At 43.1% G+C, this 26,005-nt stretch overlaps 1 protein-coding gene across 2 annotated transcripts; it reads left to right on the top strand.

Moving 5' to 3' along the window:
• The first annotated feature begins 7,031 nt into the window (after positions 1-7,031).
• On the top strand, positions 7,032-25,773 carry LOC135533532 (myosin heavy chain, fast skeletal muscle-like). Of its 2 annotated transcripts, none has more exons than XM_064960811.1 (39): positions 7,032-7,220; positions 7,600-7,746; positions 7,935-8,091; positions 8,327-8,354; positions 8,602-8,710; positions 8,835-8,927; positions 9,104-9,164; positions 9,294-9,392; positions 9,676-9,779; positions 11,310-11,448; positions 12,577-12,695; positions 12,864-13,013; positions 13,111-13,281; positions 13,496-13,799; positions 14,402-14,466; positions 14,549-14,636; positions 14,753-14,870; positions 15,094-15,217; positions 15,609-15,745; positions 16,455-16,710; positions 16,923-17,165; positions 17,486-17,662; positions 17,759-17,904; positions 18,096-18,186; positions 18,395-18,784; positions 18,878-19,004; positions 19,178-19,296; positions 19,438-19,634; positions 19,784-19,967; positions 20,104-20,269; positions 20,595-20,719; positions 20,895-21,203; positions 23,645-23,848; positions 23,988-24,113; positions 24,252-24,422; positions 24,707-24,811; positions 24,900-24,995; positions 25,330-25,461; positions 25,694-25,773. In XM_064960811.1, exons 1-39 carry the CDS (start codon positions 7,032-7,034, stop codon positions 25,709-25,711), a joined length of 5,784 nt encoding a protein of 1,927 aa, XP_064816883.1. In that variant the 3' UTR covers positions 25,712-25,773. The 2 variants fall into 2 exon arrangements, with proteins under 2 accessions (XP_064816883.1, XP_064816882.1); XM_064960810.1 differs by having other exon boundaries at positions 7,032-7,247; positions 13,496-13,780; positions 14,356-14,466.
• The last annotated feature ends 232 nt before the right edge of the window (positions 25,774-26,005 follow it).

The following is a 26,005-nucleotide window of genomic DNA, read 5'->3' as shown; positions in this document are numbered from 1 at the left end:
AGCGAGATACGTGACCTGGAAATGAGATCTGAATGAACCCTGCTCGGTTGTTTTGTGGATCCCTGCCACAGACATTTCATATCCAGATATAGAGTTTTACTGCTGTGACATTTTAATGGATTGAACCGTGTAAAAAAATGCTGATGTGAGCCAAGCTGCTAGGGTGTCTCCAGAGCCGGCCCTAGCCTTTTGGGGACCCTAAACTAAATGTTGTTTTTGCCCCCCACCCCCACCCAATTTTATGACACATTTTCTGCAATTCTATACATTTTTACGTGACTTATGGAATGTTAATATGATATATGGGTGAGAGTGACAAACAAAATCAATGGGGGGCCCCCTGGAGGTTAAGGCCCCTGAGCTCATGCTCTGCGAGCCTGGTTGATTTGTTATTTAACTAGGCAAGTCAGTTAAGAACAAACTCTTATTTTCAATGACGGCCTAGGAACAGTGGGTTAACTGCCTTGTTCAGGGGCAGAACAACAGATTTTTTTACCTTGTCAGCTGAGGGATTCAATCTAGCAACCTTTTAGATTACTAGTCCATCAGCTCTAACAACTAGGCTATCTGGCATCCCAATTCAACCATGGTTACTAGACTATCTCAGCAAGCTACAAAAACTTAACTGACATGGGCTAATTAAGAGACTGTCAGTGATAGAGGTTTTCTTGGGTCCTGAAAATGAGACCCGCGCCAAATTGGAACCACAAAATTCCAACCCGACTTCGACAGGACCAGGTCATTTTTCTGAAGATCAATACCCAACTCGATTAGGATCTGAGGTTGACCGGATCCTGACCTGAAACATGTCCAACATTTGTCCGAAATGGTTTCACACATCCATTTTCTGTTGCATCTAAAATAATGGCCATCAAACAGGACCCGACCGAGATCCGAGGGTCTTTCTGTAACGGTTTTCTTTTGGTGAAGGAGAGGTGGACCAAATCGCAGCGTGGTGGTTATTCATGGTACTTTAATAAAGACACTATACATGAATAAACTAACAAAACAAGAAATGTGAAGAAAAAAAAACAGTCCTATCTGGTGCAAACACAGAGACAGGAACAATCAGCCACAAACACACAGTGAAACCCAGGCTACCTAAGTATGATTCTCAGTCAGAGACAACTAATGACACCTGCCTCTGATTGAGAACCATACTAGGCCGAAACATAGAAATACCCAAATCATAGAAAACCAAACATAGACTGCCCACCCCAACTCACGCCCTGACCATACTAAATAATGACAAAACAAAGGAAATAAAGGTCAGAACGTGACACTTTCTATGGAATTTGGGACCGGTTCGGGTCCCAGGTAATCGGGTGGACCCGTGAAGACCTTTATTCAGTGACTGACATAACAAGAGAAAAACTGCTAATGTACAACCACATTTTTAAAATGCATCTTGGGTATTCTGCTATTCTAACTCCTAATAGTAACTTGAGAAGACGACAGATTTCCTAATTATTATTATTTTTTACTTATTTTTGGGGAATGGGGGGGTCGGGGGCCCCCTATGCCAGTTATGCCACTTAGTGGCTAGAGCCGGCTCTGCCTGAGGAATTAAATCACCCTTAAAATGTAGTGGATGAAGAGTTACTGTCTGATCCTCTGAAGGGCCTGCCACAATCCATCAAATATGTACAATGACAGTTTTATAAGGACAGTTTACTCAACGGTTTAATGACATCAGTGTGTCAGAGGCCAGAAACTCCTGTTCTGGACAGCCCATCCTCATGGTGTGCAGGATCTTATTCCACCCCAGCGCTAACATAGCGGGTTTAGCTAAATCAACGGATCATTCTCTTCAATTTAGCCCCTAATGACCTAAAATCAGGTTCAGTGTGTTAATGAAGAAATACAACCCAGTTCATTCAGGAATTGAACTGAAATTACAATACTTCAAGGCTTTTAATGAGAAATTATTGCAGGTCAATTCCTAAATTGACTTGAAATGACCCCAGCCCTGATCTCAATACAGTGCATTGTGAGAAGACCCATGGCTGTAAAGTCAGTTGAGGTGTTTGTGGCCAAATTCACAGTTGTCTATTCCTCTGACATCTCCACCCCACTGATTTGCGGATGGTAACAAGTTTGGAGCTGAGAGAAAACATGTCGCTCAGATACAGAAACACAGGTCATGTGTCATGCCAGATCTTTGCACATTAAAATAACTTGAATGTCATAAACTCTTAGTCTGCATGGTGTTGATGTTCTCTCCACCCACAAACACGCCAAGTAAATATCTTCTGTCTAATAGCAGTGGCAACGGAGCCAGATTTTGGCTGTGTGGAAATGTTGGCAGAGAAACCAAACAATGAACCTTGGCTGCAGTGAAGACTAGAACACAGTCCAAGAAATTAAAAGGCCTTGATGCTCCTCCCAGACGGTCAGCCCCCTGCTCAACTTGTGCATCCAGCACAATGGTTGTGCCTCAGCAGTTTTCTGTTCTTATATCAGTCACTGAATTAGCTATGTCAGCTAATTTTTCGATTGGTAAATTAATCTAGTCAGCTATCTAAACTCGTAGTAATCATGGCCTAAACCGGCCGGGGACGCAGGGGCCATGACTTCCACTGTGGCCCAAATCTCACCTAGGGCCCCAAAAGGCTAGGGCCGGCTCTGTGTAAAGGTTCACGCTATTGAACATTAATATGGCTGCACCATGTTAGACACAAAGAACATTTAAACGACTATTAAATGCAGAGGTTTGATAAAAGCAAGGATGAGATAGATATTGAACAATGTGAAATGCCTGACTTGAAAGAACAACTTCCTGGTTTGATTTATTAGGATCCCTATTGGCCGACGCCAATGGTGACAGGTGGTCTTACTGGAGTCCGACACACAACCAAAAGAGACATTACAGACAAAAGACTTTAGGATTGACCTACATTTAAATACATTAACATCTAGTGTGTGTGCATTACATTGCTGAATTACATGTGTTAAAAATAGGTTAAAGAAATGTCTCTGCTGATCGTGGCTCCCTCACAAGTTGCTACAGCTGTTAGAAAGATATTAAAACTGTATTTGTAAAGGATTAATTAAAATGTCATAGAAATGGAAAGGAATCTGACACTTTATTGTAACTATATAGTCATTTTAAAGCAGTTTTATAGAAGCCAGCTGCTAAACGGTTTACCTCAGAGTGTAATAAAAGTTTGAGGCAGCTACATGGCTGTCAGAAACATGAGTGGATAAGATGATTTAAATACTGTACTGATGTTATGTTACGCCTTAAGAATCCTCCTGGACCGTTTTAGACAACTGAAATGTGAGACGAAAAAAAAGCTCCTGCAGCATCTTCAATAGATCCCACTGTAGATAAATAACTACACAGTTGATTTAACACTTTTATGAGCTGTAATTGAAAGCCTAAATGTTTCTGTTGTAGCTTTAAAATCATTTTTGCAATATGGTTTTACCAGGGTGACAAATGCAAACTAAGCAAAACACGAAGTAACGGCCAACTCCTTCACAAGCATGAGGTGACTGAGGAGACCGTTTAGATGTGTTTGACAGCATGAGGTGACTGAGGAGACCGTTTAGATGTGTTTGACAGCATGAGGTGACTGAGGAGACCGTTTAGATGTGTTTGACAGCATGAGGTGACCGAGGAGACCGTTTAGATGTGTTTGACAGCATGAGGTGACTGAGGAGACCGTTTAGATGTGTTTGACAGCATGAGGTGACTGAGGAGACCGTTTAGATGTGTTTGACAGCATGAGGTGACTGAGGAGACCGTTTAGATGTGTTTGACAGCATGAGGTGACTGAGGAGACCGTTTAGATGTGTTTGACAGCATGAGGTGACAGAGGAGACCGTTTAGATGTGTTTGACAGCACGAGGTGACCGAGGAGACCGTTTAGATGTGTTTGACAGCATGAGGTGACCGAGGAGACCGTTTAGATGTGTTTGACAGCATGAGGTGACTGAGGAGACCGTTTAGATGTGTTTGACAGCATGAGGTGACCGAGGAGACCGTTTAGATGTGTTTGACAGCATGAGGTGACTGAGGAGACAGTTTAGATGTGTTTGACAGCATGAGGTGACTGAGGAGACCGTTTAGATGTGTTTGACAGCATGAGGTGACTGAGGAGACCGTTTAGATGTGTTTGACAGCATGAGGTGACTGAGGAGACCGTTTAGATGTGTTTGACAGCATGAGGTGACTGAGGAGACCGTTTAGATGTGTTTGACAGCATGAGGTGACTGAGGAGACCGTTTAGATGTGTTTGACAGCATGAGGTGACCGAGGAGACCGTTTAGATGTGTTTGACAGCATGAGGTGACTGAGGAGACCGTTTAGATGTGTTTGACAGCATGAGGTGTTTAGATGTGTTTGACAGCATGAGGTGACTGAGGAGACCGTTTAGATGTGTTTGACAGCATGAGGTGACTGAGGAGACCGTTTAGATGTGTTTGACAGCATGAGGTGACCGAGGAGACCGTTTAGATGTGTTTGACAGCATGAGGTGACCGAGGAGACCGTTTAGATGTGTTTGACAGCATGAGGTGACCGAGGAGACCGTTTAGATGTGTTTGACAGCATGAGGTGACTGAGGAGACCGTTTAGATGTGTTTGACAGCATGAGGTGACTGAGGAGACCGTTTAGATGTGTTTGACAGCATGAGGTGACTGAGGAGACCGTTTAGATGTGTTTGACAGCATGAGGTGACTGAGGAGACCGTTTAGATGTGTTTGACAGCATGAGGTGACTGAGGAGACCGTTTAGATGTGTTTGACAGCATGAGGTGACTGAGGAGACCGTTTAGATGTGTTTGACAGCATGAGGTGACTGAGGAGACTGTTTAGATGTGTTTGACAGCATGAGGTGACTGAGGAGACCGTTTAGATGTGTTTGACAGCATGAGGTGACTGAGGAGACCGTTTAGATGTGTTTGACAGCATGAGGTGACCGAGGAGACCGTTTAGATGTGTTTGACAGCATGAGGTGACCACCGTTTAGATGTGTTTGACAGCATGAGGTGACCGAGGAGACCGTTTAGATGTGTTTGACAGCATGAGGTGACCGAGGAGACCGTTTAGATGTGTTTGACAGCATGAGGTGACCGAGGAGACCGTTTAGATGTGTTTGACAGCATGAGGTGACCGAGGAGACCGTTTAGATGTGTTTGACAGCATGAGGTGACCGAGGAGACCGTTTAGATGTGTTTGACAGCATGAGGTGACTGAGGAGACCGTTTAGATGTGTTTGACAGCATGAGGTGACTGAGGAGACCGTTTAGATGTGTTTGACAGCATGAGGTGACCGAGGAGACCGTTTAGATGTGTTTGACAGCATGAGGTGACCGAGGAGACCGTTTAGATGTGTTTGACAGCATGAGGTGACTGAGGAGACCGTTTAGATGTGTTTGACAGCATGAGGTGAGGAGACCGTTTAGATGTGTTTGACAGCATGAGGTGACTGAGGAGACCGTTTAGATGTGTTTGACAGCATGAGGTGACCGAGGAGACCGTTTAGATGTGTTTGACAGCATGAGGTGACTGAGGAGACCGTTTAGATGTGTTTGACAGCATGAGGTGACCGAGGAGACCGTTTAGATGTGTTTGACAGCATGAGGTGACCGAGGAGACCGTTTAGATGTGTTTGACAGCATGAGGTGACTGAGGAGACCGTTTAGATGTGTTTGACAGCATGAGGTGACTGAGGAGACCGTTTAGATGTGTTTGACAGCATGAGGTGACTGAGGAGACCGTTTAGATGTGTTTGACAGCATGAGGTGACTGAGGAGACCGTTTAGATGTGTTTGACAGCATGAGGTGACTGAGGAGACCGTTTAGATGTGTTTGACAGCATGAGGTGACTGAGGAGACCGTTTAGATGTGTTTGAAAGCAAAATAATAGATATATTTTTTTTAAATATAAAGAAAGCTGTTGATAAGGATTAATGCCACAAAAATGAAACTAAATTAAGTAACATTATATATTTTTATTACAATTATAGTGTCATTACAGTATTTGAGTGGCAGCGTCATAATTATTGTCATATTGATATTGTCATAATTATTATTATTTTATTATTATCTATTTTCTTCTTAAAACTGCATTGTTGGTTAAGGGCTTGTATAAGTCAGCATTTCACTGTAAGGTCCTGTTGTATTTGGCACATGTGACAAATAACATTTGATTTGATCCAATTTACGTAAATTCAGTGAAATTCAATTTAAAACCAACTATTGCATTAAAAAGTAATGTAATGGGAGTGTGGCGCTCCTGGGACTTGGTGGCGCTAGTGAGACACAGAAATACAGAGGTCTCTCAGTCAATCCATTTCCTTTACCAGAGTGGTCCATAATTAACTTTTGCCTGGCTGTCAGTTTCAACCAGATATAAGCAGGCTGAGAGCCCAGCATCCATAAGTCAGACACCTTCTTCCTCTGTGGTAAGACTCTCTTCACATGTTTACATTTCAACATTTTGTGTGCTTAGAATCTTACATGTGTCTTGTTAGATATTTAAAATGCAATCAGGTGACATTGATTTAAAATGTTTTATTTATTTATTGTGCTTAACTTTAAATGTGTTTTCTATTCAAATCTGTAAATTTCATTTACGGTCTAAAGTGGTGCTCCTGCTGTTTATAAATGGAGGGGTTGGTTTATAATGTAACTGGGTTTTCGGGGGTATTTATTGGAATTCTTGTCAGAATGTGTAGTTAAGGGAGTTGTCACCAGGACAATGAAAGTCACTAGTGTCACCTGTAGTTTAATTGGACAAGGTTGTCATGATTGAGTTGAATTATGTTTTCTGGCCCTCCGGGGGCTAAATGATAGAGGCTTTAGACTTATTCACACCACCCTAATGTTTCCCAGGGTTCTCCAAGAAGTACAAATTCATCTGTAGAAGGGGGAAAAGAAGGTGAGACATAGTTTGAGTCTTCATAAGAAAAGTGACAAATGTTCTGTGAGAGAAACCACTCACAACTCTGTTGACTGTGGAGGAAGCACCACAGAGTCAATCATGCTTCTTGTTTCGCCTCTTTCCCAGTGATCCGTCACCATGAGTACGGACGCGGAGATGCAAATCTACGGCAAGGCTGCCATATACCTCCGTAAGCCTGAGAAGGAGAGGATGGAGGCACAAACCGCACCCTTTGATTCAAAGAACGCCTGCTATGTCGCAGACACCAAGGAGCTTTACCTTAAGGGTTTGGTCACTGCCAGGGCTGAAGGAAAGTGTACTGTGACAGTCACGAATCCTAACGGCACTAAGGAGGTAAGCCTGATTTGAAAAGAATTGAAGATTGTGCAGACACTTTTTTCATTTGTATCATGCCAATTGTACAAATTAAATAAGTAAACAAATATTGATTAATAAGCATTTCTTAGTTTTTTTTGTAAGCAGAATATAACCTTCAAGCACATCCTGTTTATCGCTGCTAATTAAAATTGGCATTGAATTTTCTATATTGACTAGTTAAGTATCACCTTGTATGTGTCAGTGGTTGATAACAAAGTAGTCGGATTAAATGGGGTATGCAGTTTTTTTTATATATATATTTGTTTTTAAAAGCATTCAGTCCTGTCCAGTTTGATCTGTGTATAATCTAGATTTCTGACTGTTTCAGGAAGGAAAAGTGTTCAAAGATGCAGATGTCTATGAGATGAACCCCCCTAAGTACGACAAGATTGAGGACATGGCCATGATGACCTACCTGAATGAAGCCTCTGTGTTGTATAACCTCAAAGAGCGTTATGCAGCATGGATGATCTATGTAAGAAACCTGTATAAACATACACACACATACAGTACTACACATAAAGTCATGGTAGAAACCAAAACAGACCAATACAGTAGACCTACATTACTATACCATAGTACACCCACATCCTCACATCAATCCAGGCAAATGTCAATCTGATTGTTCTCATCCCCTAATTTCATTTATTCTCGTTCATCCAGACCTACTCTGGGCTGTTCTGTGCCACGGTGAACCCCTACAAGTGGCTCCCTGTGTATGACATGGAGGTTGTTAACGCCTACAGAGGGAAGAAGAGGATGGAGGCTCCACCCCATATCTTCTCTGTCTCTGACAACGCCTTTCAGTTCATGCAGATTGGTATGAGCTCTAATGGATGGATGGATGGATGGATGGATGGAAGGAAGTTAAAATATGTTTTAGAGATGTATCTACTGTTTTCTATTCTACATTAGAACAGTTTGCTGGTAATATCTGATTTCACTGGCCTTGAATGGAAAATGTTCCAAAATGAAATCCATGATGATGCTATGAATTCAATAATGTCCCCATAATGTTGCTTGAGTATGATAATCAATATGTTGTTTTGTTACAGACCAGGAGAACCAGTCCGTCCTGATTACGTAAGTTGTTTACTAAAATCTCACTTGAGAAAGGGTTTCTACTGCAATATTTTGGGACACTTGGGTGTGATGAAAACACATGACATTATGAATGGATTAGGCATTGCATAGAAATGAGTTGATGAGTGGGGATATTTGTTAATTTATGTAGGAAAACAGTGTATTTTTCAATGTTATTTCTTAGTGAAAGCCAATCTGACATTCGAACATGTGATTAAAACCCCTGTTTCTCTGTCATGTTAACCAGCGGAGAATCCGGTGCAGGAAAGACTGTCAACACCAAGCGTGTCATCCAGTACTTTGCCACCATTGCAGTGTCTGGTGTCAAGAAGGAAGTAGACCCCAGCAAAATGCAGGTATGTTCAGCTTCTAAGTGCCATTTTAACACATGTCAGTTTGGTGGGATGTTTTCAAGCAATCGAGAATAACTAACTTTACCACTTTACCAGTTTCTGAGCAACTTGTGTTTGTCTCAATCAGGGGTCTCTTGAGGATCAGATCATTGCTGCTAACCCTCTGCTGGAGGCTTACGGTAATGCCAAGACAGTGAGGAACGACAACTCGTCTCGCTTCGTAAGTATGAAGGGCACACTGGGAAAGTTATCTAATATTGGACAAATGTATTTCAGTATTTCCCTTCTGTTGTATCAATAGATGTCCAACAAACTGTAACATTTAAAGGAGTCTATCAAAGTAAAATGTTAGATGTATTTAGTTAACCTCTTTCTAACCCCCATGCTCGACTTTAGGGTAAATTCATCAGGATTCACTTCCAAGGTAGCAAACTGGCTAAAGCTGACATTGAGACCTGTGAGTTGATTTTCATTGTTTCTCAATGATTTCCTAAATTCACACATATTCTTATTCGGAGAGCATATCATCACATCATTTTATCTCATATTCTCTCTCTGTCTCTCTGTCTCTCTCTCTCTCTCTCAGACCTGCTCGAGAAGTCCAGAGTGTCCTTCCAGCTTCCCGATGAGAGAGGTTACCACATCTTCTTCCAGATGATGACCAATCACAAACCTGACATTATTGGTGAGGCAAAGTAGAGGTTCAGGGGGAATGTTTCCTACCTCCATTATAAATACTATTACAATGAGTACATCCACGGTAACAAGGCATCTTGATATGGGTCAGGTCTTTGGAAATATCTATCAGGTAATGGACTGTGGTGCACTAGTCCACGAGTCTCAGTTGATGCTATTTATTTTATACTACATCCTTGAGTCCATCTACTGAGTAAAGGAGAGATACTGTAAAGGTAGGACAGTAGAATTCTAAGAGATTTAACTGACAAGACATCCTCTGTTGTCCATAGAAATGTCGCTCATCACCACCAACCCCTACGACTTCCCCATGTGCAGTCAGGGACAGATCACTGTGGCCAGCATCAACGACAAGGAAGAGCTGGATGCCACAGACGTGAGTCAAACAAAGGGTTCATCATGTTCTATATATGGAATGGGTAGGACCACCATACACACTGAATGCACTGTGCAATTCCAACTTGGTGGCAGCTGGGAATTTTCATGGATTTTGTTTTATTCTGCCTTGTTGTTAGTTATGCAAGTGCCTCAAGGAACTCTTCATGCCTTCACACTTCACCTTGAGGCCCATACTGTACATGTAAGACATCCACAAGAGAGTTCCACTAAGTCACTGTGGAACTGTGTCAAATAGAGGTTGACAAAGGGAGTGAAAATTCATTCCTTTCCCATCTTGTCCTGTCAATGTTTTGTCCTGTACTGTCCTGATCCAGCAAACGTTCTTCAACCCTTGAACTTTCCTGTCCCTTCCGGATAAAAAAAATCACTCTTGTCCCGTCCAGTGCTCATTTTTGCGCACAGAAATACAGTATGTAGGCTATTGTGTTTGTTTAGGAAGTATGCTAAATGATTTCAGCAATGCAATGTGATATGTGGTTGTTTTACCTATCTTAGTTAAATGCACTAACTTGTAGGCCTAAATCGCCCTGGATAAGAACATATTCTAAACGACCTAAATGTAGATGGATTGAAACTGGAGGATGAGGACAGACCACAGTAACCTACAGCTGAACACTGCCGCATATGAACATTTACAACATGAACATAAAAAATAAACCTGAGCGGGCATTACTGCATAAGTCAATACATTTTTATTTCACTCTTCACCTCATACGTTACGGGTTTAGTTAAATACACGAACAATCAGGCTTGACGATAAAGTTGTTGGGAGGAGAGCAGCAATGCGGCATCAGGCCGCTTGTCCCGCTCTCTTGTTGTTGCGTATTTGATTACGTTACACCGCAGCATTTCTTTTACAAGACTTGTTCTAGGTACCGTCATTGTCAGAGACAAGCACATCAAATTGAACAAAAACATCGCCATTTCCCTTGGCTCTAATGTTAATATTGTTAGTGAAGGGTCCTTCGCTGCAACAAGATGTTGCAATTCCTCTGAAGGCTTTGTCATTTAGTCTACAAACGTCGGTTAGTATCTGAGGTAGCGTTGTGACCCGCTACAACTGGAGTGAACCGGGAGGGTGAGCCGACAGATGGGGAGGGGGAAATTACAATGTATTTCGTAAAAATAAAAATAAATTGTAATGAAATACTCTACACATTATATATTTCCACCCCAAAACGATATTTATAACTATACATGTACTGCCAGCTCCTGTGGACTGTTGATCCTGTCCGAACTTGATTCTAGAACTTCACTCCCATTCCTGCCAGAATCCCGGAGGACCCGCAAAAACCCGCGGGATTCCTGTTCCCGTGTCAATCTCTAGTCTAAAATTCATTTTGTGCTGTCATCTACCAGTGTTGGTCAAGTGTAATCACGTGGATCTGAGAACCCAGTCAAATGTATCCATCTCATTTGTTCTGCTGAGAGCACAGAACTGTAGTGTTCTGTATGTGAACAAACTACCGTTCAGTTCATCACTGTTGTACTTCCTGTCTAATGCCAGGATGCCATTACAATCCTGGGCTTCAGCAATGATGAGAAAAATAGCATCTACAAGCTGACAGGAGCTGTACTGCACCATGGCAACTTGAAATTCAAGCAGAAGCAGCGTGAGGAGCAGGCCGAGCCAGACGGCACTGAGGGTGAGTCCCACTCATAGATATACAATATGTAAACATTAGTCCCAGTCCCACTCATAGATATACAATATGTAAACATTAGTCCCAGTCCCACTCATAGATATACAATATGTAAACATTAGTCCCAGTCCCACTCATAGATATACAATATGTAAACATTAGTCCCAGTCCCACTCATAGATATACAATATGTAAACATTAGTCCCATTCCCAGTCCCACTCATAGATATACAATATATAAACATTAGTCTCATTCCCAGTCCCACTCATAGATATACAATATGTAAACATTAGTCCCATTCCCAGTCCCACTCATAGATATACAATATATAAACATTAGTCATAGATATACAATATGTAAACATTTCCCAGTCCCACTCATAGATATACAATATATAAACATTAGTCTCATTCCCAGTCCCACTCATAGATATACAATATATAAACATTAGTCCCATTCCCAGTCATAGATATACAATATGTAAACATTAGTCCCATTCCCACTCATAGATATACAATATGTAAACATTAGTCCCATTCCCACTCATAGATATACAAGTCCCAGTCCCACTCATGTAAGACAGACAGAGCCTCATCAAAGTCTGGCAGGAGATCATTTATAGAGACCAAATTCCAACCTCCAGAAATGATTTAAAATTATGGTTGTGGGTCCAAATCAAATCAAATTTATTTATATAGTCCTTCGTACATCAGCTGATATCTCAAAGTGCTGTACAGAAACCCAGCCTAAAACCCCAAACAGCAAGCAATGCAGGTGTAGAAGCACGGTGGTTAGGAAAAACTCCCTAGAAAGGCCAAAACCGAGGAAGAAACCTAGAGAGGAACCAGGCTATGTGGGGTGGCCAGTCCTCTTCTGGCTGTGCCGGGTAGAGATTATAACAGAACATGGCCAAGATGTTCAAATGTTCATAAATGACCAGCATGGTCGAATAATAATAAGGCAGAACAGTTGAAACTGGAGCAGCAGCACGGCCAGGTGGACTGGGGACAGCAAGGAGTCATCATGTCAGGTAGTCCTGGACCGGTCAAAACCTAGACATTTTGTCGGTGTGACATCAGAATCAGGTAATCTTGTGTTTCTGAGTCTGTTGTTGTTGGTTCTCTCTCCAGTGGCTGATAAAATCGGCTACCTGCTGGGCCTGAACTCAGCTGAGATGCTGAAGGCTCTGTGCTACCCCAGAGTGAAGGTCGGCAACGAGTATGTGACCAAGGGACAGACTGTGCCTCAGGTAAGGTGGCCAAACACAGCTTCTACCATTTTCTGAGCACCAGAAATATTTTGGTGATGAGTGAATTGCTTGTTTTGAATAGTGATGATGTTTTCCCCAAGCTCTTTTCACCTTGTCCCTTGACATGGTCAATATCTCATGTATTCATTTGAGGTATTATTATTGCAGGTTAATAACTCAGTCTCGGCTCTGGCCAAGTCCATCTACGAGAGGATGTTCTTGTGGATGGTCATCCGTATCAACGAGATGTTGGACACCAAGAATCCAAGGCAGTTCTACATCGGTGTGCTCGACATTGCCGGGTTTGAGATCTTTGATGTGAGTCTGAGACCAGAACAAGACAATTAGTTGTGATTGAGAGGGATTACAGCCTTGTATGATGATGAAATGATCCCTTCTGAAATTCCATCAACAGTACAACAGCATGGAGCAGCTGTGCATCAACTTCACCAATGAGAAACTGCAACAGTTTTTCAACCACACCATGTTCGTCCTGGAACAAGAGGAGTACAAGAAGGAGGGAATCGTCTGGGCCTTCATTGACTTCGGCATGGACTTGGCTGCCTGCATTGAGCTTATTGAGAAGGTAAGCTGTCTGTCAGGATTATAATGGACCTCAACAGCAAAGTTCAAATGGAGTGATGTGAGATATTATCACATGGTACGACTGTTGAGAACTCAATATGTTTCCTATTGTGCCACTAAATGAAGATACTCTGATAATAGCGTATTTGCTAAAGGAATACATGTGAACCTAAATGTAAATATCACTAATTTGATGTACATCCCTTTTCATAAAGCCATTGGGCATCTTCTCCATCCTTGAAGAGGAGTGCATGTTCCCCAAGTCTTCAGACACTACCTTCAAGGACAAGCTGTACTCCCAGCATCTTGGCAAAACCAAGGCATTTGAGAAGCCCAAGCCAGCCAAAGGCAAGGCAGAGGCCCACTTCTCCCTGGTTCACTACGCCGGCACTGTGGACTACAACATCACTGGCTGGCTGGAGAAGAACAAGGACCCCCTGAACGACTCAGTTCTTCAGCTGTACGGGAAGTCCTCAGTCAAACTGATGGCGACCCTGTATGTCGCTGCCCCACCTGAGGGTAAGACGAGCAGAACATCAAAATATTTCATGGAGAACTAGTTACAAATCAGTCCTATTCTCTTTAAAGGGTCAGTCTGCAGTTGCTACATCCATTTGTGGACTGAAGACATGTACCCGTTCGTTCATGAGGAACATAACTTTCTTGAACTTTGTTGAAGAACATCAGCTTAGTTCAGCCGTTGTACCCCATCAGAAGCCGAAATATAAGCTTTTACTCGTATGCTTGTAAGCAAAGTAAAGGGAAACATGCACTTCACAGCCTCAAAACATTATTAAAACTATCATTTTGATATCATGAATGGTCAGTCCTTGAATACATAGATCTGTTTATAAATTTGAGTGGTTACATTTCTCCAGACCATCTCTCAGTTTTTTTTTATCAAAACAGGGGCAGGGAGCATGCTTTGTTATTGTTTCAACTGCTGATTGCTGCTTTAAATGTATCACAATTTGTCAGGGTGATTTACTGGGTTAATTTACTCATACAATAGGTGTTATTTTACACAATCTCATTGGCAGCATTTGCATTAAGATACGTGTGAAGATAACTTGAGATCCCTCTCATTTATAATTATATTGAACTTTTCTCCATTATAACAGATACAACCAAGAAAGGAGGCAAGAAGAAGGGTGGTTCCATGCAGACTGTGTCCTCCCAGTTCAGGGTGAGCTTTTAAAATGTGGATATTCAGCTGTAGTGACTATCAGAAATGATTTCTGAGAACATGGTTTGTAACCCTCCTACAGGAGAACTTACATAAGCTGATGACCAACTTGAGGAGCACTCATCCTCACTTTGTACGCTGCCTGATCCCCAACGAGTCAAAGACTCCAGGTACAAATAGATGTTGAGTTAAATATGACATCTTGTCAGTACAGTATCAGTAACACTAACAAACCCGTCTTTAACCTGTTTATGAGTATTTAAAGAGACTTGGTTTGTGTTTCCAGGTCTGATGGAGAACTTCCTGGTTATCCACCAGCTCAGGTGTAATGGTGTTCTGGAGGGGATCAGGATCTGCAGGAAGGGCTTCCCCAGTAGAATCATCTATGCTGACTTCAAGCAGAGGTAAACACACACACACACACACACACACACACACACACACACACACACACACACACACACACACACACACACACACACACACACACACACACACACACACACACACACACACACACACACACACACACACAGAAATATCTTCTCCAAGGGTTTTCCCAGCATCAGAATAGGCTTAACCAACCCATTACAACTTGACTCATGTTTAACATTTCTCCTGATTCAGGTACAAAGTACTGAATGCCAGCGTCATCCCCGAGGGCCAGTTCATGGACAACAAGAAGGCTTCTGAGAAGCTGCTTGGGTCCATTGATGTGAATCACGAGGACTACAAGTTTGGACACACCAAGGTCAGTCAAAAAACCCCCAGCAAAAGATGCCAACTAAAACACAACTTCAATGATAATTTAAACTCTAACCATTAAATGTCTCTCCAGTTGATCTATCCATCTTGTAATTATTTCTTAAAAATGTGAAGAAACATTGTAGTCAATTCATTATCTTGTGCATTATGTCAGAATGATATGTCTGCAGTTATCTATATCAGTGTACATTATTCATCTACAACTATACAATAACTTACAACTCATAACGAACCTATCTCATGGTTTGTTTGTAAGGATTACAACGTTTATGTTGTTCAAATCAATCTAGTGGTTTTGTTCCTCTCTTTGGATTCAACCTTTCTATCTGTTACCACCTGACTGTGGTTCCATAATTGACCATGTCAACCTGTGTCAGGTGTTCTTCAAAGCCGGTCTGCTGGGTGTCCTGGAGGAGATGAGAGATGAGAAGCTGGCCTCTCTGGTCGGCATGGTCCAGGCTCTCAGCCGTGGATTCCTCATGAGGAGAGAGTTCACCAAGATGATGGAGAGGAGGTGAGGAAGAGTAGACATCTTGGCAAACAATTCTGTCAGCCTCCTGTATGTAATGCATAATAAATATAAATTTAAGAGGGATTACATTTCCCTAGCCTCATTCCTCAGCTGTACGCAAAAAGTGTTGGGGTCCCCGTTTTGTTATTCTTCGAATCGCAGAATGTAGCTTTAAAGACTTCTTCCAATGATTTTATTTTGTACTTTTCCAGTTAAGGAATACTGGGAATGCCACTCCTTGAAGTTTGCAGTTGTATAAAAAAAAAAAACTATTTTCTTCCAGACATATATTTTTACCCTTTAGTGTGTGTACTTTACTGTATTTATACTTGGGATATCGTCTTCCACAGGAAAAGTAAAAAACAAAAACACTGGAGGAGATCTTTAAGCATGTCACTCACCATGTCACTCACCGTGTCACTCACCGTGTCACTCACCGTGTCACTCACCGTGTCACTCACCATGTCACTCACGTCACTCACCATGTCACTCACCATGTCACTCACCATGTCACTCACCATGTCACTCACCATGTCACTCACCGTGTCACTCACCGTGTCACTCACCATGTCACTCACGTCACTCACCATGTCACTCACCATGTCACTCACCATGTCACTCACCATGTCACTCACCACGTCACTCACCATGTCACTCACCATGTCACTCACCATGTCACTCACCATGTCACTCTATCCTTTCTGTGGACCAGAGATTCCGTCTTCACCATCCAGTACAACATCCGTTCATTCATGAATGTGAAAACCTGGCCATGGATGAAGTTGTACTTCAAGATCAAGCCCCTGCTGCAGAGCGCTGAGACTGAGAAGGAGCTGGCCAACATGAAGGAGAACTATGAGAAGATGACGTCGGACTTGGCCAAGGCTCTGGCCAAGAAGAAGGAGTTGGAGGAGAAGATGGTGGCCATGGTGCAGGAGAAGAATGACCTGGCGCTTCAAGTCGCATCTGTGAGTGAGCAACAACCCTCATCAGAGCACATTTAGACACACAAGTACACAGACACTAACACAATCGCTATGTGGCTAACTCAAGAAAATGCCCATGGTATATATTTATATTTAAAACATTTAAATTGATTTGCTCTGACTTTTTTGATGAAATTAAGTCTATATTTTGATACAAAGTGAAAACACCTTTTTTTCTCCTGTTCTGAAACCAGGATTCAGAGAATCTGAACGATGCTGAGGAAAGGTGTGAGGGGCTCATCAAGAGCAAGATCCAGCTGGAGGCCAAACTCAAAGAGACAACTGAGAGGCTGGAGGATGAGGAGGAGATGAATGCTGAGTTGACTGCCAAGAAGAGGAAGCTGGAGGACGAGTGCTCTGAGCTGAAGAAGGACATTGATGACCTGGAGCTCACCTTGGCCAAAGTGGAGAAGGAGAAGCACGCCACTGAAAACAAGGTCTTGTAGACAGTCTAACCAAACAATAATCCAAAGAATAATCAACTCAAAACAGAACTGTAATTCAAGTCTTTTTTTGAGTGCAGTAAAAATGAAGACACAAAATAGTGTAATTTCAGTTGTGGTGTCCTCCCCACATTCATTACATGTTCTGCTCCCCCCTCGTTTCTGATTTCCATTCAGTCCACTGGCATGGAGTACAGTGCCATGTAGTGTTGAATCTATAGTACAGTACTTGTTGACACATTTCTATTATCCATTTAATTAAAACCACTTATGGTGAAGTGACCAAAAACAAATTTTGTTGTGGCCGTTTTCAGGTTAAAAACCTGACAGAGGAGATGGCGTCTATGGATGAGAGTGTTGCCAAGCTGACCAAGGAGAAGAAAGCCCTCCAAGAGGCCCACCAGCAGACACTGGACGACCTGCAGGCAGAGGAGGACAAAGTCAACACTCTGACCAAGGCCAAGACCAAGCTGGAACAGCAAGTGGACGACGTGAGTGGAGTTTGACATTCTGGCCGTGATATTATGCAAGATGATTTTATCTACAGTTGTTTAGATTTGACTAACATGTCTGTTTATATCTTGTAGCTTGAGGGTTCTCTGGAGCAAGAGAAGAAGCTCCGTATGGACCTTGAGAGAGCCAAGAGAAAGCTGGAGGGAGATCTGAAACTGGCCCAGGAGTCCATAATGGACCTGGAGAATGACAAGCAGCAGTCTGATGAGAAAATCAAGAAGTAAACACAAATAAATGACTACAGTTTTCCCTGCCATCTTGATCAACATAATGGTTCTTCTTGGCTCATTCTTGTAATCATGAAATAGTCTTTATATGTGATTCTTAAAAGCAAAGTGAATGTTAGCTTAGGCTCCCTTTACACTGTCTAACCTAAACAAACTTTATAATCAACGTGTTTGTGTTTGTTAGGAAGGAGTTTGAGACCACCCAGCTCCTCAGCAAGATAGAGGATGAGCAGTCTCTGGGAGCTCAGCTGCAGAAGAAGATCAAGGAACTGCAGGTACAGTAGAGGATCTAAGCTCCAGTACAGGAAAATAACTGACACATTTCTTCTGGTAGCACACATTCTTCCTGGTGGATTCTGATGGCTCAGTAAGATGGAAGATGGGGCTTCTTGCTGGTGCTTCTAATCTATGTAAAGATTGTGCTTCTTACCGTTGTTAGTTTGGTTCCTGGTTCATTCCCCCTGCTCTTACCACCTGTTTTAGGCCCGTATTGAGGAGCTGGAGGAGGAAATTGAGGCTGAGCGTGCTGCCAGGGCCAAGGTTGAGAAGCAGAGGGCCGATCTCTCCAGGGAACTTGAGGAGATCAGCGAGAGACTGGAGGAGGCCGGAGGCGCCACTGCTGCTCAGATTGAGATGAACAAGAAGCGCGAGGCTGAGTTCCAGAAGCTGCGTCGTGATCTTGAAGAGTCCACCCTGCAGCATGAGGCCACAGCCGCCGCTCTGCGCAAGAAGCAGGCCGACAGTGTGGCTGAGCTCGGGGAGCAGATCGACAACCTGCAGCGCGTCAAGCAGAAGCTGGAGAAGGAGAAGAGCGAGTACAAGATGGAGATTGATGACCTCTCCAGCAACATGGAGGCTGTCGCCAAGGCTAAGGTGAGTAGTGATGTTTTGGTCAAGCAGTGTTGAGGGTCAACTAAATTACTATTCAATAACTGAAGTTGACAGTCCCACATGTTTCACTAAAAGGGAAATCTGGAGAAGATGTGCCGTACTCTTGAGGACCAGCTGAGCGAGCTCAAGACGAAGAATGATGAGAATGCTCGCCAGGTCAACGACATCAGCGGACAGAGGGCCAGACTCCTTACAGAAAATGGTACCTTCAACAATGAACAACAAACCAGTATAGTTCACCTCAGTAGTACACAATAACATGTGTCGGGGCTGTAAATTCAGTCCACACAGTTTCTGCACTACGATTCCTCAAAATAAAATGTCAATCTTCGAGAGCAGAGTCCCCATAACAAGATGTCCCTCTTTCCCGGTCAGGTGAGTTTGGCCGCCAGCTGGAGGAGAAGGAAGCCCTGGTGTCTCAGCTGACCAGAGGCAAACAGGCCTTCACCCAGCAGGTGGAGGAGCTGAAGAGACTGATTGAGGAGGAGGTCAAGGTAAGGCATCCTAAATGGAAACCACCTTCCAGTTTAGAGCTTTATCTACACAGACTGTTTCTACACCTCCCTCAGAGACTTCTACTGTCATTTGTTTTACTCTCCCTCTCTAATCTCTCTTTGTCTTTCTTTATCTCTCAGGCTAAAAACGCACTGGCCCATGGTGTCCAGTCTGCCCGCCATGACTGTGATCTCCTGAGAGAGCAGTTTGAGGAGGAGCAGGAGGCCAAGGCAGAGCTGCAGCGCGGCATGTCCAAGGCCAACAGTGAGGTGGCTCAGTGGAGGACTAAGTATGAAACTGATGCCATCCAACGCACAGAGGAGCTGGAGGAGGCCAAGTGAGTTGCACTCAATAGCAAAGACTAAAATAAATGGTGCGGATGGTGAGGCTGGTAGGGGATCTGAGAAAATGTTACTTCAATATCGAGTGCAATATTTGTTTCACAACAAGTTACTCACCATGACACCACCCGCTGTTATCCAACAGGAAGAAGCTGGCCCAGCGTCTGCAGGAGGCTGAGGAGACCATTGAGGCAACCAACTCAAAGTGTGCCTCCCTGGAGAAGACCAAGCAGAGACTGCAGGGAGAGGTGGAGGACCTCATGATTGACGTTGAGAGAGCCAACGCCATGGCCGCCAACCTTGACAAGAAGCAGAGGAACTTTGACAAGGTGAACATTTATAAACCTCACTCTCGGTTGATATTTTCTGTCTGCTATTTGATCAGTTGTATTATAATTGTAGCATATTTCCGATTGAAAACTCTCTATCAATGAGTTGTAATGAAAATCCCATGGATTTCCCCAGGTTCTGGCAGAGTGGAAGCAGAAGTATGAGGAGGGCCAGGCTGAGCTGGAAGGAGCTCAGAAGGAGGCTCGCTCAATGAGCACTGAACTCTTCAAGATGAAGAACTCCTACGAGGAGGCTCTGGATCATCTGGAGACTCTGAAGAGAGAGAACAAGAACCTGCAACGTGAGCATTTCACAGCAGTTCTTTTTGCATGATGTTTGACCAGTGTTTGAAAATGGAATCGACTGGAATCATCAACATTATATCAAAATCGCTATTACACAATCTCAGAATTTTTATATACATTTTAAAATATATATATTTTTGGAACTTGTAATTGGTATTCTTTGAACAACCCAATGATGTTGGTGGCAATTAGATTTGCAAGACAGTATGAAGTGCTGTTCATTAATTATCTGTTATTATGATTCATTATAAACTTCAGTGCATTGGTGATATCCACTGAAAATCTCCCAAGTCTAAACAGCTTCTGTGTTTGTGTGTGCAGAGGAGATCTCTGACCTGACTGAGCAGATCGGAGAGACTGGCAAGAGCATCCATGAGCTGGAGAAGGCCAAGAAGACCGTGGAGACAGAGAAGTCTGAGATCCAGACCGCTCTGGAGGAGGCTGAGGTACAAACTACAGCTGTTTGATTGGAATAGCAGTGTTACGCTTGCCTATACCAACTACAATCCAATGCTCATGTATTGGTTTATATTGTCATCATATACACAGTATTTAATTCTTTGTGGAATACACATCCTAATATATTGAGCACAATTCGCTTGACTGCTTCTCATTGTCCAGGGCACACTGGAGCACGAGGAATCCAAGATTCTGCGTGTGCAGCTGGAGCTGAACCAGATCAAGGGTGAGGTGGACAGGAAGATCGCTGAGAAGGACGAGGAGATGGAGCAGATCAAGAGGAACAGCCAGAGGGTGGTTGACTCCATGCAGAGCACCCTGGACTCTGAGGTCAGGAGCAGGAATGACGCCCTGAGGGTGAAGAAGAAGATGGAGGGAGACCTGAATGAGATGGAGATCCAGCTGAGCCACGCCAACAGGCAGGCCGCTGAGGCCCAGAAACAGCTGAGGAACGTCCAGGGACAGTTCAAGGTAAAGGGACTGGGACATCAGGCTCAACAACCTGAACATGGGGAGGGATTTGTTTGTGAATCAGTAGAAAAGAATAGATCAGAGGAATGTAATAGACTGGACTAATATACTGTAGGAAGGTAGGGATATTATAGTAGACTAATATACTGTAGGAAGGTAGGGATATTATAGTGGACTAATATACTGTAGGAAGGTAGGGATATTATAGTAGACTAATATACTGTAGGAAGGTAGGGATATTATAGTAGACTAATATACTGTAGGAATGTAGACTGGACTAATATACTGTAGGAAGGTAGGGATATTATAGTGGACTAATATACTGTAGGAAGGTAGGGATATTATAGTAGACTAATATACTGTAGGAAGGTAGGGATATTATAGTAGACTAATATACTGTAGGAAGGTAGGGATATTATAGTAGACTAATATACTGTAGGAATGTAGACTGGACTAATATACTGTAGGAAGGTAGGGATATTATAGTAGACTAATATACTGTAGGAAGGTAGGGATATTATAGTGGACTAATATACTGTAGGGATATTATAGTAGACTAATATACTGTAGGAAGGTAGGGATATTATAGTAGACTAATATACTGTAGGAAGGTAGGGATATTATAGTAGACTAATATACTGTAGGAAGGTAGGGATATTATAGTAGACTAATATACTGTAGGAAGGTAGGGATATTATAGTGGACTAATATACTGTAGGGATATTATAGTAGACTAATATACTGTAGGAAGGTAGGGATATTATAGTAGACTAATATACTGTAGGAAGGTAGGGATATTATAGTGGACTAATATACTGTAGGAAGGTAGGGATATTATAGTAGACTAATATACTGTAGAAAGGTAGGGATATTATAGTAGACTAATATACTGTAGGAATGTAGGGATATTATAGTAGACTAATATACTGTAGGAATGTAGACTGGACTAATATACTGTAGGAAGGTAGGGATATTATAGTAGACTAATATACTGTAGGGATATTATAGTAGACTAATATACTGTAGGGATATTATAGTGGACTAATATACTGTAGGAAGGTAGGGATATTATAGTAGACTAATATACTGAAGGAAGGTAGGGATATTATAGTAGACTAATATACTGTAGGAAGGTAGGGATATTATAGTAGACTAATATACTGTAGGAAGGTAGGGATATTATAGTAGACTAATATACTGTAGGAAGGTAGGGATATTATAGTAGACTAATATACTGTAGGAAGGTAGGGATATTATAGTAGACTAATATACTGTAGGGATATTATAGTAGACTAATATACTGTAGGAAGGTAGGGATATTATAGTAGACTAATATACTGTAGGGATATCGGGGACATTTTTACCAATGAACATGCCTATTCCCCACTGGGGGGGCAGGTAGCCTAGTAGTTTAAGCGTTGGGCCAGTAACCAACATGTTGCTGGATCTGTCATTCTGCCCCTGAGCAAGGCAGTTAACCCACTGTTCCCCTGAACAAGGCAGTTAACCCACTGTTCCCCTGAACAAGGCAGTTAACCCACTGTTCCCCTGAACAAGGCAGTTAACCCACTGTTCCCCTGAGCAAGGCAGTTAACCCACTGTTCCCCTGAGCAATGCAGTTAACCCACTATTCCCCTGAACAAGGCAGTTAACCCACTGTTCCCCTGAACAAGGCAGTTAACCCACTGTTCCCCTGAGCAAGGCAGTTAACCCACTGTTCCCCTGAGCAAGGCAGTTAACCCACTGTTCCCCTGAACAAGGCAGTTAACCCACTGTTCCCCTGAACAAGGCAGTTAACCCTCTGTTCCCCTGAACAAGGCAGTTAACCCACTGTTCCCCTGAACAAGGCAGTTAACCCACTGTTCCCCTGAACAAGGCAGTTAACCCACTGTTCCCCTGAACAAGGCAGTTAACCCACTGTTCCCCTGAACAAGGCAGTTAACCCACTGTTCCCCTGAACAAGGCAGTTAACCCACTGTTCCCCTGAACAAGGCAGTTAACCCACTGTTCCCCTGAACAAGGCAGTTAACCCACTGTTCCCCTGAACAAGGCAGTTAACCCACTGTTCCCCTGAGCAAGGCAGTTAACCCACTGTACCCCTGAGCAAGGCAGTTAACCCACTATTCCCCTGAACAAGGCAGTTAACCCACTGTTCCCCTGAGCAAGGCAGTTAACCCACTGTTCCCCTGAGCAAGGCAGTTAACCCACTGTTCCCCTGAGCAAGGCAGTTAACCCACTGTTCCCTGGGCGCCGATGACGAGGATGTCGATTAAGGCAGACCCCTTCACCTCTCTGATTCAGAGGGTTAATTGCGGAAGACACATTTCAGTTGAAGGCATTCAGTTGTACGACTGACTAGTTATCCCCCATTCCCCCTTATTACCAATCCTATCGCCCCTACTTCCACAAGTCTAATGATACTATGTAATTGTGAACCCCAGGATGCCCAATTGCACCTTGATGATGCCGTCCGCGCCGCAGAGGATATGAAGGAGCAGGCAGCCATGGTGGAGCGCAGAAACGGTCTGATGGCGGCTGAAATCGAGGAGCTGAGAGTTGCTCTGGAGCAGACAGAGAGAGGCCGCAAAGTGGCTGAGACTGAGCTGGTGGACGCCAGCGAGCGCGTCGGACTGCTGCACTCCCAGGTATGGGTCAAAAGCCATTTCTAATGAACCTCAACCAAGCATACCGTTTACATTTTCACGATTTCAGCCTTGTGACTTTCTCTTTCTCACTTGTAAGTTCTCTTGAGAGTCAAACAAATCGCCTTGTTTCCTCCTTCAGAACACCAGCCTTGCGAACACCAAGAAGAAGCTGGAGACTGACCTGGTTCAGGTGCAGGGAGAGGTGGACGACATCGTCCAGGAGGCCAGGAATGCAGAGGAGAAGGCCAAGAAGGCCATCACTGACGTGAGTCCTTGAATTACATCAACTTGATTTGTCCCCAAGGGCCAGCGGTCGCTGGGCTGGTTTAACCACACCAAGATCCCAAAGGAGCTTTATGATTGGTGCCAGTTGGTGCATAAATGAAACTAACTACCATTCCAGGCGGCCATGATGGCTGAGGAGCTGAAGAAGGAGCAGGACACCAGCTCTCACCTGGAGAGGATGAAGAAGAACCTGGAAGTCACAGTCAAGGACCTGCAGCACCGTCTGGATGAGGCTGAGAATCTGGCCATGAAGGGAGGCAAGAAGCAGCTCCAGAAACTGGAGTCCAGGGTGAGTTAACAGCAGGGTGGATTGAAAAACAGATTGCTGGAAATGTATTTGATCATATGAAAATAAACAGGGGCATTGTGTATTGGCTTTTTCTCTCAATAACCCACCTACATCATGAAAAGTAGTTGTTTTCACTATAGACCCCTTTAATTAAAATCGTAAAAGTACATAGGAGCAGACAACATTTCTTGACCAGTAGAAGAAGATTCCTCTGTTTTACAAAGATTTGTTACGTCTGACTTCACCACCTCACATAAATGCCGACCTTTATTTCTTCCACAAAGGTGCGTGAGCTCGAGACTGAGGTGGAGGCCGAGCAGAGAAGAGGTGTCGACGCAGTCAAGGGAGTCCGCAAGTATGAGCGCAGAGTCAAGGAGCTCACTTACCAGGTAAGAGAAAGTGCATTCTGCACACACTAAAGCACACTGGTTTGTGTGTTAAACTATGGACTATTGATTCTTGTAACTTCTCCCACAGACTGAGGAGGATAAGAAGAACGTCGCCAGACTTCAGGACCTGGTAGATAAGCTGCAGATGAAAGTGAAGGCCTACAAGAGGCAGGCTGAGGAAGCGGTGAGTCACAGACTTAGTCAAATACTCTGAGAGCTTACAGTCCCTAGAGACATTACAAAAGTTTAGTCAGTTTAGTTGAAGTGTTGTTACTGCACAACCGTCAACATCACTCAGTTGATAGTGCAAGTAATTTCTGAAGAAATGTATGTGACTCCTCTTCCTATGTGTAACATTTAAAGTAGAGAGGGTTGAAATATTATTGTAGCTTTGTGTGGTGCTGGGATCTGGTCTGGTGGTGGTGCTGATTTAAAATAAAAAATATATACTAATTTGGTACCTGAAGCTTCAAACTTTCAATGCTGATGTTTTGCTCTCCTCTCTTTTCCTCACCCAGGAGGAAGCATCCAACCAGCACATGTCTAAGTTCCGGAAGGTTCAGAATGAGCTGGAAGAGGCTGAGGAGCGTGCTGACATCGCTGAGACTCAGGTCAACAAGCTCAGAGCCAAGACCCGTGACTCTGGAAAGGTATAGAAGTGCTGCTAAACCTACACCTGACTCATGTTCAAACATGACCACATCAACACCACCTATGATTCATCCTTCACAGAGGTCAATACTGACCTTTTACAATCACTCAAAAATCAAGCTGAGCACAGAGTCTTAAATACTTGATCCATTATGTTATTACCAAGTGTTGGTATATTTATCATGTTCATTATTAATACTGATCCATTCTGTTATTTCTTTCTTCTTACAGGGAAAAGAAGCTGAATAAACAAGACCAAAGTCTTGTCAATTTCCTGTGTTTCATAAAATATGATTTTCATGGTAAAATGTTGAGTATTGATTAAAAACATGTCGGCCTACATACACTTCCTTTGTGACTGTGGAATTATTTCTCAGAAAACAGTTTTTCATACCATAAAAATACTGTACTTTAACTAAAGGAGCAATCTGGGGTTTAAACCACATCAAAGCGGACACCCCAATAAAGAGGTCACTTGTTTTGGTAACCAGGGATGAGGATGGAGAAATTTAACTACACAATTCATACACTAAGCTATTATAA

Source organism: Oncorhynchus masou, unplaced genomic scaffold (genome assembly GCF_036934945.1).
Source record: "Oncorhynchus masou masou isolate Uvic2021 unplaced genomic scaffold, UVic_Omas_1.1 unplaced_scaffold_2432, whole genome shotgun sequence".
Classification (NCBI taxonomy): Eukaryota; Metazoa; Chordata; class Actinopteri; order Salmoniformes; family Salmonidae; genus Oncorhynchus; species Oncorhynchus masou.
The sequence above is the reverse complement of the archived record's forward strand: the minus strand, read 5'-3'. Positions and strand labels throughout refer to the sequence as shown.

Coding starts and splice junctions, on each gene's coding strand:
- LOC135533532 (XM_064960810.1), top strand. CDS start 7,032: ATGAGTACGGACGCGGAGATGCAAATCTACGGCAAGGCTGCCATATAC. Junction 9,393..9,675: donor TCACAAACCTGACATTATTG/GTGAGGCAAAGT, acceptor TGTTGTCCATAG/AAATGTCGCTCATCACCACC. Junction 19,968..20,103: donor AGCAGAGGAACTTTGACAAG/GTGAACATTTAT, acceptor GGATTTCCCCAG/GTTCTGGCAGAGTGGAAGCA.